The 19,772-nt window shown below is 44.0% G+C and overlaps 1 protein-coding gene across 1 annotated transcript in view; it reads right to left on the bottom strand.

Annotated features, from left to right (window-relative positions):
* Positions 1-15,415, bottom strand: part of Shq1 (SHQ1, H/ACA ribonucleoprotein assembly factor) — a 99,727-nt gene extending 84,312 nt beyond the window's left edge. The window contains exons 1-5 of the mRNA XM_021190983.2: positions 15,182-15,415; positions 13,941-14,005; positions 9,949-10,071; positions 9,062-9,222; positions 466-578 (exon numbers count right to left, since the gene is read on the bottom strand). Coding sequence (XP_021046642.1) covers positions 466-578; positions 9,062-9,222; positions 9,949-10,071; positions 13,941-14,005; positions 15,182-15,324 — 605 coding nt within the window. The 5' untranslated portion in view covers positions 15,325-15,415. The remainder of the gene's footprint in view (positions 1-465; positions 579-9,061; positions 9,223-9,948; positions 10,072-13,940; positions 14,006-15,181) is intronic.
* Between the last annotated feature and the right edge of the window lie 4,357 nt (positions 15,416-19,772).

A 19,772-nucleotide genomic window follows, 5' to 3' on the forward strand; every position in this document is an offset into this window, starting at 1 on the left:
ATTACAGGGTAGGTTAAATCATCTAGGGTTAGTGTCTTCACTAATTCCACAATCTAAAAGTATGTCTAGTACACTGAGAGGCTGGGAAGATGGATCACTCAGTAGAACGCTTGCCATGCAAATACAAGCTCGATTCCCAGCACCTAAATAAAAAGCCAGACATGACAATGTAGGGAAGACGGAGATAGATGGATTCTTAGAGCTCACTGGCCAGGGATGGACATTTAGCTCACCCTGGCTAAATGGGTGAGCTCTGGATTCAGTGAGAGGCTCTGATTCAGGTAATAAGGCAAAGAGTGATTGAAGAAGTCACCCATTGTCGAGGTTTGGCCTCCACATGCACACATAACTACATAAACACACACACACATATACACACACACATACATGCTCAAAGATTCTGAAAAAAATTAAAGAAGTATAAAGTAACTAACTTATTTAACTGTCATAAAAGTTCATACTCACAGATAATGATCTGGATCAAATTTGGCCAACTCAGCAGCCAGGCGTTTCTGCCTCCGTTCCATCGCAGGAGTGAAATCTGGATCCTTAATATCGATAACCTCACTCAGTTCATCCTAAAAACACCAGAACAAGAATGAACTCTCTCTCAAATTTTTAGTTTTTAAAAATCAAATATAGGGAAGGGAGGAGGGAAAGCTGGAAGACCTGTCTGATCACTAAAGTATGAGACACTCATAATATTTAAACTCTTATCTAACAAACATTTAAGACAGGCGTGGTGGAACATGCCTTGGCTCCCAGCACTTGGGTGGCAGAGGTAGGAGGATCTCTGAGTTCAAGGCCAGCCTGTCCTACATAGCAAGATCCAAGCCAGCCAGAGCTACAGTGAGACTTAGCAAAGTACAAAAACCCAACAATCAAACAAACCAACCAACCCCACAAATCCACTATTCTGTACTATTAGAAAGTTCCAAATAAATCATCTCATTTAACCCATAAGACAAACTGACCAGCATCTATTAAGGATATTAACATTTAACACAAAGGATCATGGGTGCTTGCCACCAAGCCTGATTATCAGTATCTGTGGAACCTATACAGTATGAGGAGAGAAACAATTACCAGAAGTTGTCATCATGGCTCTATATACATGCTGCATGCATACACATACACTTATTTATTTAAAACTTTTGACACTAAAGCAGAATTGAATAAACCCTCACAAACATGCAGGAACATTTAATTCTCCAGTCACTTCCCTGTTCAGTGCTAGAGATCTTTCAGCTCCTAAAGACAGGAGGCTCTGAGCATATCTCTGCAGCTACAGAGACACTTGCCTTTCTTCCTCCTGGCTAGCTCAGCTGGTCTCAGAATCACAACAGATCATGCAAATGAAATCCTGTACAGTCTACTGCGTAAATGTGTTTGTCATGCAGGCCTGATGACCCGAGTTCAATTCCTGGAAGCCACATAGAGATAGACCAACTCCATGAAGCTGTCCTCTGACTTCCACTTGTACATTTTAAATTTTTCATTACTTTTTACTTATCATTTTTCATTTATCATTAAATTTTATCATAATTTTATTAACCCAATAAAGAATTTTAAAGAATTTAAACCATCCCCCAAACTGTGGCTCTCGTTTGTGTCCATTCCACCTATTTCCTCTCCAGGTATGAGCACAGGCCTGGAAGAAACCTAAGGATCTGAGCAGGAAGAAGTCAAGCAGTAACCTGAGGAAGATGTAAGCACAACGGACAGCAGTGAACTGAGCCAGATATGTGGGAAAGGCAAGAGGGACAGCGCAGAGCTGCCTCTGGAGTTTGTCTAGGACCTTAAGCGATCCCTTCACTTCTCTTCACAGCACAGTAAAGCTGGTGGCCTGAATGCACCTAAAACTGCAGTAAGCTGTGGGGAGTCAGACTAGCACAGCCTCCCTATGTAACCAAAGTTTCCAAATTTAAAAAAGTTCTTGGGCCAGAGAAATGGCCCAGTGGGTAACCTGACTGAGTTCAACCCCCAGGACCCACATGGTGGAAGGAAGGAACTGACACCCCAAAACTGCTTTCTGACCTCTGCCCGTACACCATGGCATGAATATAGGCACACATACTCACACAAAATAAAGAAATATGTAGCTTTAAAATCAAAATAAACTCTTTGTTACCACTAAGCATGTAGGTCTTAACCAAAGTACATTCAAATACAACGAAGGGATCCAGTGACCTTTTTGGAAGCCACTATACCAACCAGAATATCTTAATACTTTCACATACAAACATTTGAAGCAATAACCAGACAAATGCCTGTCCACAAAGATAAAATTTACATTCCAAAGTTCTTACGCAATTTAATTTCTGAGCACCTGGAATGCATTTTCCTATAAGAATCCTATTATAAATAGTAGTTCAGAGTCTTGGGGCAGCCCTTGAGTTTATGTGGTTCATAACAAATTGAAACAGCATATTCATGATGCAAAGAGCCTGACAAGCATGCAGCAGGGTTGCCATGGGAAGGCCTGCCGTCTGGAGTTGGATCCAGCAGAGCATCTCCTCCATGGTGCAGCATCAGGTCGCTCTCCCTCCTTCCCTCCCTCAGTTTCCTCACTGACATCCCAACTCCAGCCACAGGCGAGGGCACACGTGGACCACAGCCTCAGGAGGAGAAGCAGCAGAGTGAGTCCACGGCTGCCTTGGTAGCACACTACCATGGGGCCATGTCCTTTCCTTGGACTGCAAATCCAAGGGATGGTGCCACCCCTCCCCCAGCTCCTCTGGTCACCAGGCCTTTCCTCCTCCCTCCATGACGGAAGGGGACCCACATATAAAAGGCATGCCAACATTAGCTTTAATCACAGTTGCAAATTACTTCTTCCCGTGTAATGTAAAATCTTCACAGGATGGGTAACCACATAGATATCTTTAATATTTTCTTGGGGAGGGGGCAGCATTTGGTGCCACAGTATTAAACGATACAATCCAGGGCTAAATATACCCACTAATGTCAAATTTCTCTTCCTGTTTCATGGCTGTTCCCTGTTACTGACTTCCTACTAGGAACACAATCCCCTTCTCTTTCAGACTCCTTACCTGCCAACACCAATTAAAGTATGAGTGTGTTGGGGGGGGGGGGCTGGGGGAGGTAGACAGAACAATTAATTATCACACCGGAATAGACTTAAGGTCGTGAAGGGACTATGATCAGTGAGGACTGACAGAAAACTGTATTTCAGTGGGTGCATGTACTCTCTGAACCCACACTCCTAGCTCTGTATCATCAAGCCAAGCTTGCCCATGTACTACATTTCTTTCCATTTATGAAACATTCATCTCAGACTCCTCTCTGACTCTCTGCATTTATGGTATCCTTCTCACTATCATCCATCCCATGTGTGTCACATTCTCCGAGGGGTCACCTCTGGGCATCCTGACCTAAACAGTCCCCAGTCTCACATACCGTTCTGTCTTCTTCCTATTACTACTGCCATTAGCTTATCTGTTGTCTACATGACTGCCTGCCTTCCCATAGAATGCTTCATGAGGTTGGGTCTGGTCCACCTTCTCTTTCACTGCACTCAGTGTGTGTGTGATGGTTAAATTACAGTCACCATAGAGGAGGAAACCTTAACTGAGAAAGTGCCTCCACACAACTGGGCTATAGGCAAGCCAGTAAGGCACTTTCACAATTAGTGGTTGATGGGGGTGAGGGACAGCCCTTTATGTGGGAGGTACTATCCATAGGCTGTGGTCCTGGGTTCTCTAAGAAAGTCGGCTGAGAAGATATGAGCAACAAGCCAGTAAGCAGCACCCCTCCATGGCCTCTCAGCAGCTCCTGCCTCCAGGTTCCTGCCCTGCTTGAGTTCCTGTCCAGACTTCCTTCAATGACAGACTAAGATGCAGAAGTATAATCCAAAAGAACCGTTTCCTCACCAACTTGTTTTTGGTCATGGTCACAGCAATAGTAACCCTAACCGGGCAGTCAGAAGGGAAATCATTTGCTGAGTGCATAGTGCACAGAGGCTGTGGACCAGTCTGCTTGCTGGAATACAGACCCAGTAATGAGCACACAGATAAAATACCCAATCTCATGGGAGTGAACTAGAATATATGAAAGTAACTCTCTTCAGCCTTGCTTATGCTCTCCTCTAGTCTTATGACTCGAGGCCACCACAGCAATACAACAGATAGGTCTCACACCACCTAGCTATTTCCAGCTGGGCAAACTCCACCGGCATTGTTCTGTGTGTCTAACTTCCACAGCTCGGCTCAAACTGGACACTAGTGAAGGGCCTTCATGAGCTCTGCACACTTATGTGTTCCCCATGGGGCAGCACACTTTGGGGACACCTCAGAAGATGGGCTTAGCTGGTAGAAAGAAGTAGGTTCCTGGAAGCAGGTCCTTAAGGGTTTATTACCGCTCCCTACTTCCTGTCTTATACAGCTTCCTGGTCCTGTGAGGTGAGCAGCCTCCGCTGCACATTCTCATCACCATGAATGAGCTGCTCTGGCATGCCTTCCCTATCATGATGTACAGAAAACATGAAGCAGAATCTTTCCCCACACAACTTCCTCCTACATGGTACTGTAATAAGAACAATGGGAAGCTAATGCAGAGTCAGACTGGAATCTAAAGAAAGACATGGCTGGTGGTAGAGCACTTCTTTAGCATGCACATGGTCCTGGATTCAATCCTCAGCACCACAGAAGAAGAAAAAGTCTGAGGCATCAATCAGCCATGGGAAAGGAAGAGAAAAACATTGCCCTTTCTGTTTCAGAATAGCTGTGGCACTAGTTGCCTGAGCAATCTGAAGATGAACACTGCCAGGAAAAGGTCGAGGAGGATTTAAGCCATGCTTGTGTTCACTTACATTACAGATCAAACAGGACCCCATCCGGAAAGAGAATGAACTGTGTGCACATCTGGCCAGCGTGTCTCCTGAAAACAAAGATCTCAGAGTCCCTGAAGCAGCCAAAGGAAAGCACAGGCCAGAAGGCCTGGCATCCTGCAACTGAGGCTGTCCCCGGAGCTGGCTGGGGTGGCGCCCAGAGACTCCAGGATTGAGACTGCTGGCAGCCACCAGTGCCAACAGCTTGTTGTGCAGCCCTGACTCTGAGCAGCCAGGGCAGTTTTCCAAAGGCACCCTGGTGGCTGGCAGAGATTTCAAAAAAGGAAAGAAAGCGGGTGTGTGTGTGTGTGTGTGTGTGTGTGTGTGTGTGTGTACATGGAAAGCGGAAGGTGGGGGTTAGTGAAGGAGACTTTGCTTCAGCAAAAATATTTTTATTATCAGATAAAATGAAGAAGTTTGCAAACAAATCTGATTAGAAGAAGACAGGATTATGTTTTTATAAATAGTTAAGTTATTCACCGAAGACATTATCTGGGTGTGGGAAATACTGACTTTTCCTTTGTACTACTATTTTTTTTTTTTTATGAGTACATTGCCTTTGTCATCAGAGAAAACAAAACTATTTTCATTTCAGAAGAGTGGGGAGATACTGGCATTCTACTAGTGAACAAATGTTTTGGCTGTGTGTTGACCCAAAGGCTAGAGAAACTAAAATTGTGAGACAACATAGTACTAGAAAAGCCATTTTTTAATGATATTATAAGATGATTGTTCTTTTAGGAACATCTATAGCTTCTTCACTAATGAACACTGTTAACGTTACAGGGTCATTTTTTAGCCACTTGATGTGGCTTTCACAAACAGAGCACCTATAAACACAGAGCTCTGCAAGTAATAGCAGTTATGTAAGATTCTGAGAAAACACACCGACCTTACTAGGACTTCTAAAAGTCTGATTAATCCCTCAAATTTAATTCGTAAGAAAATCCCACTTATTTAAAGCCTTTTACTGGCTTTGTTTCCTGGTTAAAAAAAAAAAAAATACACATGCAACAGTAAAGATGCCCAAGGAACCAGTATTGTTGGGCTGACTCAGTACTCAGAACAGTTCCATATCAATTCCCAGACTGTGGCTTCAGCCTTCCGGCTCTCTCTGGACTGCAAAGGTATTCGAGAACACACTGTTTTATTTACAGTGTGTGTTAAAAGGCTGGGGCAGCACTCTCTATCCAAGCACTTCAGCAATAATTCAGACACATACACTAAGTATGTAGTTTAAAATCGCTTTAAAAATATACAGAGGACTGGAGAGATGGCTCAGATGGTAAAAGCACTTGCCTCGTGTGATGGTTTGAATGGCCAATGTCCCCCCATAGGCTCACACACGAATACTTGGTCAATAGCCGAGTATTGTTGTTTGGATACATTATGGATCTGGAGTCTTGTGAGAGGAAACTTTAAGAGTGTAGAGAGAAAACACCTCTTCCCATGTCTAGTTCCCTCTCTCTGCTTTCCTGTGTGTGGATAACATGTGATTACCCTGCCTCCTGTTCCTGCCACCATGCCACAACTTTCCCACAATCAAAGACCCTCCCTCTAGAACCGTAAGTCAAATAAACTCTGCCTTCCCTAAGTTGCCTTCGGTCACAGTATTTTATCACAGCAGCAGCTGTCAACCTGAGTAGGACCCTGGAACCCATGGTGTAAGGCGAATAAATCCTGAAAGTTAACTTCTGACCACCACATACATGCTGTAACACAAACACACCCACACTCACATGCATGAGTCATACACACATACATAAACATCATCACAGTAAATTTTTAAAGTAAGTAATTTAAAACATACTGGGAGAGCCAGCTAGGTGTGGTGATTCACTGCTGTCATTTTATCACTGGAGATACTGAGACAGAAGGATTACCAAAAGTTCAAGGCTAGCCTGATTTACATTCTGAGTTCCAGACCAGCCAGAGCTATAAAGTAAAAACTCGTCTCAAACAGGGAAGGGGAGGGGAACGACCAGAACAAAACCTATGTTGTTTCAGATCAGGTTTTGGTGCCAAATTAAACATGTTTGGAAGCTGGGCATTCTCAGAGCCCTAGGCTCGCAGTGTTCTGTGCAGTGACAAGCCTCTGCGGCCAGCAGCACACTACTCACATTATAAAGCCCTGGAGTCCCTTGCTTGGGTGGCATTTTCTTTCTAAATTAAGGGAATGAGGATTTTTTAAGGAAAGTAATATTCATTCTATTGAAGTGTGAAAAAGAGTTTAGCAATTTTAGACAGTTAAGCTAAATAAACAGACAGCATTTCTGATGGGGAAAGAAGAGATGTAACCAATCACAGAGGGATATACAGAGATCCTAACTAGATTGACAGTTCACTTTCTAAGGAAGTGACAGATATTTAGGTATTTGATGCTTTAGTCACACAATTCAGAAAGACACTACATGTATGTAGGTACTACCTGCATACACGTACTGAGACACCATGTTACCTCAAGAGTATATATAACTTAAATTACCACTTTTGACAATAAAAGCTAGGTGTAGTGATATATGTCTGTGCTTCTGGGACTTGAGAAGGGAAGGCAAGAGAACCAGGAATTCAAGGCCAGACTCAGCTATGTAGTGAGTTCCAGGATGGCCTAGAATAAGTAAGACCCTGTATCAAAAACCAAGAGTATTTCATAAAAATGTTGGCTTACAAAGTAACCTAAATTACTTATAAATGATTTTCAATAAATACAAAAACTTCTGACCTAAAAGGGACTCGGTCTCTCTCACCTGACCTATGGTCCTCCAGCATCTTCTAAGCCAGGAGAAACCCTTCAAGGTGGTCACATGCATCTGGACTGGATGTTACCAGTGTCTGGGATACTTTTAACCTGAATGGAGATTCTGAACTTAGCCGTATGACACTTACTGGCCTCCATTCACAGCTCTGGACAGGCCAGCCACAAATAAAATGACCACAAACTAGCTCTTGGCCACATAACTAGTGAAACTCACTGCGGTTTCTGTCACAGATGCCACAAAGCTGACTCTGTTCTAAACACCTGACACATCAGCAGAAAAACAAGGGACTGGAGTGGCAGAGAAAAACACAGACAGACCACATTCTGCAGAAAAGTGTCTGAGCTTTTAGACAGACATATTCCTTTGACTTATTTGCTGCTGAGTAAATGCCAATTTTGCCCTCGTGTAAGAATCTTGAAAGTAACTTTGGTGTTTCAAGGGCAGGTGTTTATAGTGTCCTACACTTTTCAGAATTTTCTCTTATGTGTCCAGTATCTCATGACATTTTCACCACTTTACCAAGAGAGAACTACTTATATGTGGCCAGTGATTATCGCAGTATCCCAAACATAAGTGAAAGCAGAAATATGAACAGAATGTCAACTTCTGACTTTTTCTTGAGAGACTCAGATACACCCTCCAAATTAAGCATTGCTCAGAGAAAATCTAAGACCCCAAACTCTGCAAAACCGCAAGTATCCAAATGAGATTACATGTGACTTCCACCAAGAATAAACAGAATATAGTACCTACTGTGCGCACCAAGAACTAACAATTTTATCAAAACACAACCTAGAGGAGGTATATACCTATAATCCCAGGAAAGGATGAAGCAGGGGGAATAGTTTGTGTGTGTGTGTGTGTGTGTGTGTGTGTGTGTGTGTGTGTGTGTATGTGTGTATGTGTGTGTGTGAGAGAGAGAGTGAGAGAGAGAGAGAGAGAGAGAGAGAGAGAGAGAAGAGAATGTATGTATGTATGTATGTATGTGTGTATATGTATATATGTGTGTGTGTGTGTGTGTGTGTGTGTGTGTGTGTGTGTGTGTGTGTATATACACACACACATATATGCAGGCCCCCAAGCATAAGAAAGCTCACAGGCCCATCCTCACTGGAAAATTCTGTCTGTACATGTGCAACAGAAGCTGTCTCATACCCTAGTGTGTGACCTCCATTCCTCAGAAGCATCCTACTTCCTTAAGGATGACCAGGAGCACCAGGAGAGAGGTCTATTCATATTCAGGAGAGTCAGCCCCATCCTAGATGGAACCTTCCCTAAGGACAGCATAAAGCTGGTCATGGAAGGAATGGACAACTGCATGATCCTTACATACACGTACCTTGCTACAGGCTCTAACTATGTCTCCTTCCATGATCTTCCTTTAAAGGTGCCCCGGGTAAGCAGAAATGAAGTTGAAACACCCTACGTGGCACAGTCTTCCAGGACAGCATACCTGTAACCGCTGAACCACACCAGCCCGCAAGTTTCCAAATCCATAGTGACACTGTGATCGCAGAGTACTTTCTGAGACCTCTTCATAAGGAGTCTGCTCGATTTCCCAGTCAAACTCTTCATCCTCATCCTCAGCTCCTTCCTCAGAAATCCCGGAAGCACCTAAACGTGTTATACATTAGTTTATCACTCAAAGTCCCGAGATGTCTAGGTACAATGAGAGAAAGAAGTTGCTACAGGGAAAATGCCTGCATTTGTGTACCGAAGGCCCAGACAAGAATAGTCACAGCCCTGCAGATCGCAATGGCCAAAAAGTGGAAGCACCCCACATGTTCACCACAGTAGGAGGTATAGATAAACTCGAAGTGATACATGGACTCATGTTTTAACACAGATACACCTCATAAGAACACTGAATGTAAGAAGCCAGACAAAAAGGAACACACACTCTGGGAGTAATTATGTAAGCAACTCACAGTCAGGCAAAGGGGAAGGGTACTGGGGATCTAGGGAAGATCGGGTACAGAACCTGGGGAGAGCGTGACAAGATTAGAGGAAACTAATCCCAGAGTATCAGAAATAAATGAACACTACAGCTCGTGACAGAGCAAACATTCTTATCATGTAGCCTTTTCAACTATACACTCTGGCAAGGCAGAATGTTTTAATAATAGAGAAAACCGTGACTGGTCTACACATCCTGGTCCTGTCTTTGAACTGTGATATCAGATGAGCTATCTTCTCAGGACACTTGAACTTTCCCTTTTCATTTTCTTCACTTGAAACATTTTCCTCTGACTTCCTATCCCCAGGTCTCTTTCCTAGAAACACAAATTACCATGAGAGTTCTTCCTTACCCTCGTTTCCTCCCTACAACAGGAAACATACCTATTTCTTCCACAAGTGGCTTGGCAGACCTGGATTTTCTTGGGGCCAGAAGAGCAGTTAACATGTTCAGCCCCTCAAAATGTTGGCCAGGAGTTTCCTTGGGCAATCGAATGGTAAAAATTCCTTTAAAAGAAATTGTTGTACAGTTAGACAGATTAAAATATTCAGACTTCATAAGTACATATAAGGAAATGTAAGTACAGGTAATACATAATTCTAAGGAAACCCTTTGTTAACTAGGTAAGTGTTACAGCTCTGAAGGGACAGGCTTCCAATGGAAGTGCTACAGCTCTGCCCCAGGGGAGGAAAGGTTTCTCCAACACAAGTGTTACAGCTCGTAAGGGAAAGGTATCTTGGTAGTCAGGAGCCAAGGAATACCACAAAATCACACAAGAGATTCACCAGGAGGAAAAACCCAGGAGGGTGGCAACATCGAACCCAGCAGAAGATGGGATTTAAATAGGGTTTCTAGAGGCGGGGAAGGCCAAGGTGGGGATGGGGATGGGGGTAGCAGAGCTTTCCAGGATGGCCTGGGATTGGAGGGATTATGTGGCCCCATCTTGGGGCAAACTCAGGTATTAGTGGAATTTCTTTTCTGTAGGACAAAACCTGGCCACTCTCCTGCCATCAGGGGCTGAGATAGCCATTAGGGAAGTCTGAGTGGGGCAAGGCCTGACCCTGGGGCTCCTCAGACAGGGAGACTGGTTGCTCCAGCACCTGGAGGGTCAGCAGCCTGAGTAGTCTATGAGGTTTCTAGAGCAGAGCTTTTGCCCATCACAAGAAAGGCCACCCTGCAGCTTGAATTGGCCAGGATAGCCAACAAACTATACACCTGAAGAGAATTAATATCCACATGTAAAGAGCTCAAAACAAAAAATACTCAGGCCAGGCTGGAAAAAATGGCTCAGTTGGCAGCATTTCTCACATAACCGTAAGGATCTAAGTTTCAATCTCTATATTCTACATATTCAACAAACTGAGCACAACATCAAATACCTATCGCCCCAGTGCTGAGGAAATGGAGACAGAACCCCTAGGGTTTGCTGGCCAAGCTGAAGCCACAAGAGCCTAGCGCCAAGTTCAGTGAAAGGCCTTATCTCATTAGGTAGACTATAATAAAGCAAGAACCCCAAAGTCAATCCTCTTGTCTACAGCCACATGCATATACACAAACACAAACTAGGGACACACCACCTACAAACACACAGACACACAAAGTAGACAAAAACAACCAACCCAACCAAATGGCAAATAAACACATGAAAAAAGTAGTCAACAAGGAAATGCAAACTACACTGAGACATGTTTTCAGGAATCCTAACACCATCTGCAATGAATACACACCAATGAAACATTTTAACTCGATTATTAAAAAAAAAAAACATAATTCCTTAAGGGATTCCAAAATTTTGCCCTTATTATATAGATTTAGTAACTACAAATCAAGAAAAAGTCTTACAAGAGGCTTTTTCAAAGTTGTCTCTTTGATCAGAAATTACTGTGTTCAAACCACAGAAAGCTTTAGTATCACTTAATACCATCTTAACCTAGTCAAAATATCCAAGCTCAAAGAGTTTCTCCAAGTCAGGGGCCGAGGAGGTGACTGTACTGACCGACAGTTACTGACAAAATATGGGGGACATCAGGATACCTAATCCACAGAGTAGCAATGGTTTTAAAACTCTATCAAAGCAATTCAATTATAGCTTCATAATTTCCTTAATATCTCTAGAGATGTTTTTACTTTTTTTGAGACAGCTTTGCAATGTAGCCCTGGCTAGCCTCAAACCCACATGAAACTATGCTCCTACCTTAGGTTCCTGAGCACCAGGATTACAAGTGTGTATGCCCATTTCCAGTCCACTGTGTTAAACATTTCCCTCTTCCATCATACTGACATGCAATCCAATATATCAAATACAACCCAACCCAGACGCCCCGATAGTCTCTCTAAGTACTTTACAGCTTTGTTTTGCTTTTTAGGGTTTATTTTATAAATTATGTGTGTATGAGTACAAGTGCCCGCAGAAGCCACAAGAGGGCGTCAGAACCCCTGAAGCTGGACTTAGAGCAACTGTAAGCCTCTGTGTACTGAAAACCAAAAACTGTGGTCCTCTGTAACAGCAGTATATGCTCTGAACAGCCGAGCTATCTCTGCAGCCATAGAGTTTGATAATTTCATTGTCTTATCCACAGCTAGGATAGCAGCTACCTTAGACTTCATTATCACATCATTACGAGTGAGAGTTTAATCAGGTTTCTTTAGTCTCTTCTCCCCAGCCCCTCACCCTAGCTCTCAAGAGTTACTAAATAAATTACGTAAGAGTGTACACAAGCTACTTTTTTTAAATAAAAAAAAAAATTCTACTCTGCATGCATGGGGCAGGGGGATGTGACAGGCTGTGCTATAATTCATGTGTGGCAGTCTGAGCACAGCTCTGCTCAGTCAGTTTCTTCCTTTACCTTTCTTTACAGGGGCGCTGGGAACTAAATTCGGGTTACCAAGTTTGCTAGACAAGCACCTTCACCCACTGAGCTACCTTGCTGGCCCCCACAGCTACCCTGAGTAAAATTCCTGGGTTTTGTGGCTAGCTTAAAATGGGGGCTTGTCAATCATGAATAGAAAATCCAATTATGCCGGGCTTGGTGGCGCACGCCTTTGATCCCAGCACTCGGGAGGCAGAGGCAGGCGAATTTCTGAGTTCGAGGCCAGCCTGGTCTACAAAGTGAGTTCCAGGACAGCCAGGGCTATACAGAGAAACCCTGTCTTGAAAAACCAAAAAAAAAAAAAAAGAAAAGAAAAGAAAAAAGAAAAATCCAATTACTCTTACATTCTTCCATGCATAATTTCTCATCTATCTGTTATTAAAATCTAAATTTGAAAACTTTAAGAAAGTTTTCATTCAAAAGCTTTAAACCATCCATCCATTTTAAAACCAATCATTTCAAGTTGATGTTTACTTTAAACATGTGCTACAGAAAATTAAACTAGAACTTTTGATTCAAATTTAAAGATTATTGAACAATTCTTTAAAAGACTGAGAAAACTGCTACCTGTCAAAAATCCATAGATAATAGGCACTAAACATTAAAAAAAGTTATACAGCATACAGCAATTGCTAGACATCTCTTAAAGTCCCCATGGTATCTTTAGAGACTACTACCATTTGGGCACCATAACATAAGGAATCCACCGAATCCTATCCAAGACTGGGCCTATGGCTCAGTCAGTAAAGCATGTGCCACACAGGCAGGAGGACCTGAGTTTCATTCCCAGAGCCCAAATGAAAGCGTAAGATGCAGAGGTACATGTGCATCATCCTCCAGCGGGGAGACAGACAGAATATTCCCAGGGCTTCCTGCCCAGCCAGTCTAGCCTAACTGACAAGCAAGAAACCTGGTCTCTAACACATTCCTCAGGATGGCATCAGAGGTGGTCCTTAGGCTTCCACTTGCACGTGTGCACACATAGCAACCTATACACATACACCTCTCAACACATCTAGACCTATAGATGCAGTTGTACAGTACCATCCTTGGAGTCAAACTGCCACCATCTTCCGCTCTGCAGGCCTGCTCACAAATGGTCATCATAGATGAGCCTACTGACTATTGACCTTCCCTCACAATATGAGAGGGCAGCCAACCCCACCCCCAACCAGTGTAGGATACAATTCTGCCCCAACTGCAGGTGGTTGTGGGGGAAGAGCTAGAATCTAGGCTGAAGGAAGGGAGTTCAGTCTACGCAGCCCTGAGGAAGCCCTGCAGATCGTCCACTGTGGCTACTTCAAGATCACCAAGATTCCTGCCCCAAACCCCTTACCCACTACTCTATAACTTAATAAACTCAATGGTTCCCCCAGTGAACTTTGGTGGAATCACACTGTTTCCCAATGGGACCTTAGGAGAATGCCCCTTCTAGGGAATGAACTTCAGCAACACACACACACACACACACACACACACACACAATCTAAGATCCCAAACCATACCTTTATCTGCATCATAGGACCCCTGCTCAGATCCATTTTCCACAATCCTTCCAGGCAGCGTCAATCTGCAGATTTAACACAAGGAAGGCGATCATCAATCATAGCATAGTTTTAGCCATCAAAATCTACCCAACATTTGAAAGGCAACTGTTCAGTGCTTCACATTTTGCAAGCTAAATAACCTAGATTCACTCTTCAACTAAGAAAATAAAAAAAAATCAAATGACCCATCTTTCCATTTGAATACTTTAACTACCAATAAAATGGGGGGGACGACTCACAAAAAATGTTAGCAAACGTATTTATGTCTGTTCTGCTCAACTTTTTAAACTTAATCTATAAGTTAAACTTCATCTTAGGTTTATAGGTAAAGAGAAAATAGTCTATACAGGGTTCATTACTATCCATGATTTCAGATATCCACTGAGGAGTCCTGGAAGTATCTCTTATAGGTAGGGAGTGACCTACTTTATTTTCAAGTTGGCACGCTAATTAAGATCTGATGTCACCGAGCGGGTGTTGGTGCACACCTTTAATCCCAGCACTTGGGAGGCAGAGGCAGGCGGATTTCTGAGTTCAAGGCCAGCCTGGTCTACAAAGTGAATTCCAGGACAGCCAGGGCTATACAGAGAGAAACCCTGTCTCGAAAAAATGAAAAAAAAAAAAAAAAAAAAGATCTGATGTGACTCCCACACGAGCAGTGAAGAAACCCCCTTGGCTGTAGCTTGACTCTGCTGAAAGCAGAGGGCAACTGATGAGAAAGTTTAGGAGGAGACTCTCACAGCGTCCTCTGTAAAAGGGGGTAACAGTTCTGCTTAACTCAAAGTACGGCGATCAGAATTAAAATGACTTAAAACGACATGTGCGCATCTAAGAAGTTGCCTGCCTACCACACTGAAGGTGGCGAGTGTGAGCTGTCACTACTATTTTGGTTCAACACGGAGAAAAACCTGGTATGAATGGTAAATGCTAAGTACCGCTCGCATCTCCGGACAGCCAGGCAGAAAGGAATTGGCTAATCTGATGCTAACGGGACATGGGAACTACAGGAAGCAGATGGCATGCGGGCGGGAGTCAAAGGACCAACCCACGCGGGGAGATCACCGCGGAGGTGGGGAGGCGCGGGCGTGGAGTGAAAGAAAAGCACAAGTCAGGAAGGATCGAGAAGGAGGGTGACCGGACTGACACCGGGCGGGTGGCACCGTGCTCGGTGGCGCGGCACGCAGGCGGCGGGAACTCGCCTCAGAAAGTACGGCTTGGCGTAGAACTTGAAGTCCGTCCCCTCGAAGTACACGTCGAACTCGGAGGCGCGCGCGTGGGGCACGCGGATGGCGACGGTGAGGAAGTCGCAGTCCTGGGTCAGCTCGAACGCAGGAGTAAGCATCGCTGCGCGCGCCTGAAGCCACCACAGCCCCGCTAGGCACACGACCGATCCACCGCCCGACAGACCCACGCCGTCTGCCACAGCGCTTCCGGACGGAGGCGGAAGTGAGTGCGTGTGGGGGCCGGAAGTCCCGCCCTGCGCCAGTCTCCTTGGAGACGGGACGCTTTCGCTAGCTGGGCGGAGTTTTTAAACAGATTGAGAAAGCTGCCCTGCAGGCTGGTTACGAAACTTCAATTGAGGGAAATTTTTCGAAGAACTGGAAGTCTAGCCTGGAAATTTGCGGACTAACGGGAGCACGAAGTCGCTTTAGACTCACTAACGTCTATGGGGAGACTTAGAAATTATTTAACTGCCGTGTGTGTGTGTGTGTGTGTGTGTGTGTTTGAATTTCTATGTGAGCGTTTCCCAGTTGCACGACCTTGAGCTACAGCACACGCCTTTAACCCAGCACTCGGGAGGAAGAGACAGGCGGATTTCTGAGTTCGAGGCCAGCCTGGTCTACAAAGTGAGTTCCAGGACAGCCAGAACTATACAGAGAAACCCTGTCTCGAAAAAAAAAAAAAAACAAAAACAGAAACAAAAAAACTTCTCTATACTCCAGACACCGCTACTATAAAAGGAGGCTAATATTAGTCCAGCTTCCTCAGATGCTGTGAGGATTGCACGGAGTAATCCATGAGGAGCGCTGTACCCTTCAAGTAGTCAGCACTCAGCAAGTAGAAGCAGGTTCTGCAGTAGCCACAGTGACGTCCCTACGACCACGTTCCTTTCAGTTCTCACCTGTAATGCCAAAAACTGCCCCACTGGCCCCTCTCCCACCCCTCCCTCAGCTTCCTCTCTCCTTTTTAGTTCCTTCTTTGAATAGTTTTCTCATTAACAAAATTTGTGGAATACGTATCCTCTAATCTATCCCCCACTGCAAACTCCAAGGAAAAGTAAGCTGAGAGGTTAAACAGGATCAGAATCCAGATGCCTAGTCAGCACTGACTCTGAAGAATTGTGCTTCCTTCTGGTTTTGTTTCACTTTTCTCTGTTTTCATACACTCTTCAGAAAACCATCTTTTGTCTCTTTTTTCTTCATGTTATTCGTTTTAGTTCCTCTGTTATACTCACTCTCCCAATGCCTTTCCCACTACTCTCCCTATTCCCCCCTATATTCTCTTGGACTTCCTTCCCCCTCATTTATTTACGGGACCTAGCACATTCCAAGTCTAGTATTGTGCTGGCTGGTTTATGTCGGCTTGACATAAGCTAAAGATATTTGAGAGGAGGAGGAAACCTCAATGAAGAGAATGCCTCCATAAGATCAGACTATAGACAAGCCTATGGGGGCATTTCCTTAGTTGGTGATTGATGGGGAAGTACTTAGCCCTTTGCGGGTGGTGCCACCACTGGGCTGGTGCTCCCGGATTCTATCAGAGCAAGCTCCATGAGGAGTAAGCCAGTAAACATCACCCCTCCATGGCCTCTGCATCAGCTCCTGCCTCCAGGTTCCTGCCTTGTCTGAGTTCCTGTGATGACTTCCTTCCATGATGAACAGTGATATGGAAGTGTAAGCCAAATAAACCCTTTCCTCCACAAATGGCTTTGGCCATGGTGTTTCATCACAGCAATAGTAACCCTAACTATGGCAAGTATGAATTCCCCGTTTGTGACTGTCAATAGAGTAGCTGATCTCGGTGGCTTGCGCCTGTAATCTCAGCATACACAGGTGGCAGAGGCAGGAGGATTGTGCAAGTTTTTGACTAGCTTCAACTATATAATGAGTGCCAGGCTACACTACATATCCTAGTTTGCTTTCTATTGCGATAAAGACCATGACCAAAAGGTACATGGGAAGGAAAGAGTTCATGTACTTGCCATTTCCAGGTCACAATGTATCCTCCAGGAAGCCCAAGGTAGGAGCTTGAGGCAGGTGTTAAAGCCGGGACTATGGTCTCTCTATAGCCCTGGCTGTCCTGGAACTCACTCTGTAGACCAGGCTGGCCTCAAACTCAGAAATCCGCCTGCAGCTCCCAAGTGCTGGGATTAAAGGCGTGTGCCACCAAGCCCGGCTGAGGAACACTTCTTTCCTGCTTGATCACCTTGCTCTTTTATGCAAGCTAGGACCACCTACCTGCCCAGGGGTGGCACCATCCAAATATGTTGGGCCCTCCCTCCTCAATCAGTAGCCAAGAAAATGCCCCTATTGATTTGCCTACAGTCCAAATTGATAAAGACATTTTCTTAATTGAGGTCCCCTCTTCCCATTCGACCTCAGCTTGTACCAAGTTAGTAAAACCTAACCCGCACTCTGGGTTACACAGTGTAACTCTAGCTCAAGACAGCACTAATAAGAACAAAACCAAATAGCAAATATTGATAGAAACGGTTTAAAGCCATTTCCTTTGACAGTAAAGATCCCCAGATACCCACAAAAGCCTTCCTACCATCTGGCTTTTTATGATTCTAGGAAAACAATCTTGACATTTAATTGGGACTTGGAAAAAGAAAATGTTAGCATTAGAAGGTTTCCCAGCTATGCAGCAAAACTACAGTAAGCTTGTTCTGATTCCTCCATCTCCTTTCTGGCAGCTCTATGAGGAAGCCATTTATATTCTGTTCACTTGCACAGGGTCACACAATTTGTCAGTGTCTCAGTGGGCTCAAGGTTAGTCTCATTCTAGGTCCAGGCTCCAAACCACTAAAGAGCTAAAACCTCTAATATTACCTACCACATCTTGGTTTCATACTCAAAGGCCAGACTTGCATTCCTTAGACCATACGAATCCTTAATAGTAATAGATATAGTAATTTTTACAATGAATTGATGCCAATCTGGGATTAGTAAAGCCCTTAAAAGATTCCCCTGAGATAGCCTCTGGCCAATTACTCCAAACTCACTTCCCTAGAAAGAATCTTTATATCTACATTGGGACCTCATTCCTGTAGGTCACGAGCATTAGTATTTTTAATTATTAATGACAGGAAATTAAATGAAACAAACTATGCTACACACACACACACAGAGAGAGAGAGAGAGAGAGAGAGAGAGAGAGAGAGAGAGAGAGAGAGAGAGACTGTATCATTCAATACCACTGTTCTGTTCTTTATCTCAGAAGTGCTTATATACTGGGGTTTATCATGTGGGGAAAAGGAGGATTTGGGTCCCTTTTTTCCCTTTGTAAATAGTCTGCTTTATTTTTAAATTGAATTGTATTTTATGTGTATAGGTGTTTTATCTGAATGTTAGACCACCTGTGTGTCTGCCAGGAAGGCATCAGATCCCCAGGACCTGGAGTTGTAGACAGATGTGAGTCACCATGTGGGTGCCAGCAATTGAGCCCAGGTCCTCTGCAAGAGCAGCGGGTGCTATTAATTGCTGAGCCATCTCTCCAACTACCAGTTCACTTAATTTTTGCATTTGTTTAGTGCTGAGTTACATAAATTATACATCCATTCTTTTTAAAATGTAAAGTTCTCTTTTAGCTGATGTATCTCTCTCTCTCTCTCTCTCTCTCTCTCTCTCCCCTTCTCCAAGGCCAGTTCTTCCACCTGCCTTTGCAGGCTCTTTCCTATTTCTACATACTTTTCCATGCATGCTAGCAATTTGTGTTTAGAACTACTTCATAATTTTTCCTTCCTAAGGACAAGCATATAACCTCTCACCTTCATTTACATTAAATCACTCCTTCTTCTAATCTAAAAAATATGATGTGACCCATGAGTTTCAAAATTAAACATTAAAAGACAAGTTATATTCTCCCAACAAGATGTTATTTATCTTTTTAATAGATTAGTTTTTTCCACATAATATATGCTGATTACAGTAGGTTTCCCTGCCCTCTACTTCCTCCCCACTTCCCTTCCTATCGGGATCCACTTCCTTTCTGCCTCTCATTAGAAAAGAACAAGCTTCTAAAAGACAATAATAAAATATAACAAAATGAAATATAGTAGAAAGAGCAAAAATTATCGCACTGGAGTTGGACAAGACAAATCAACAGAGGGAAAAAGAGCCCAAGAGAAGGCACAAGAATCTGAGGCCCACTTGTCCTGTTGTCACTCGAGAATCCCATCGAAACACTGAACCAGAAGTCGTGGTGTGTATGCAGAGGGCCAGCTCACACAGGCCCCGGGCTTGCTGCTTCAGTCTCCGTGAGCTCATATGAACTTTGCTCACGTTGATTCAGAGGGCCTCGTTTCCTTGGTGTCTCCTCTCTTGCAGGTTCCCTGAGTCCTGAGGGAAGGAATCTGATAGAGACATCCCACTTAGGGCTGAGTGTTCCAAAAGACCAACTTTTCAATAAGCAAGTCTGGTGTGCTGGGAGGTCTTCTAATGGTGAAATACCCCTTATCTCCAGAAGGTGGCGATCACCTAGGCGATTAAACCGGTGCTAACTGGAAGAGAGTGCTGTAACCTTTGAGTTTAAAGCAGATAAGGCTGTTTATACCTCTAATCCGTTTCC

The sequence above is a fragment of the Mus pahari genome, chromosome 2 (genome assembly GCF_900095145.1).
Source record: "Mus pahari chromosome 2, PAHARI_EIJ_v1.1, whole genome shotgun sequence".
Classification (NCBI taxonomy): domain Eukaryota; kingdom Metazoa; phylum Chordata; class Mammalia; order Rodentia; family Muridae; genus Mus; species Mus pahari.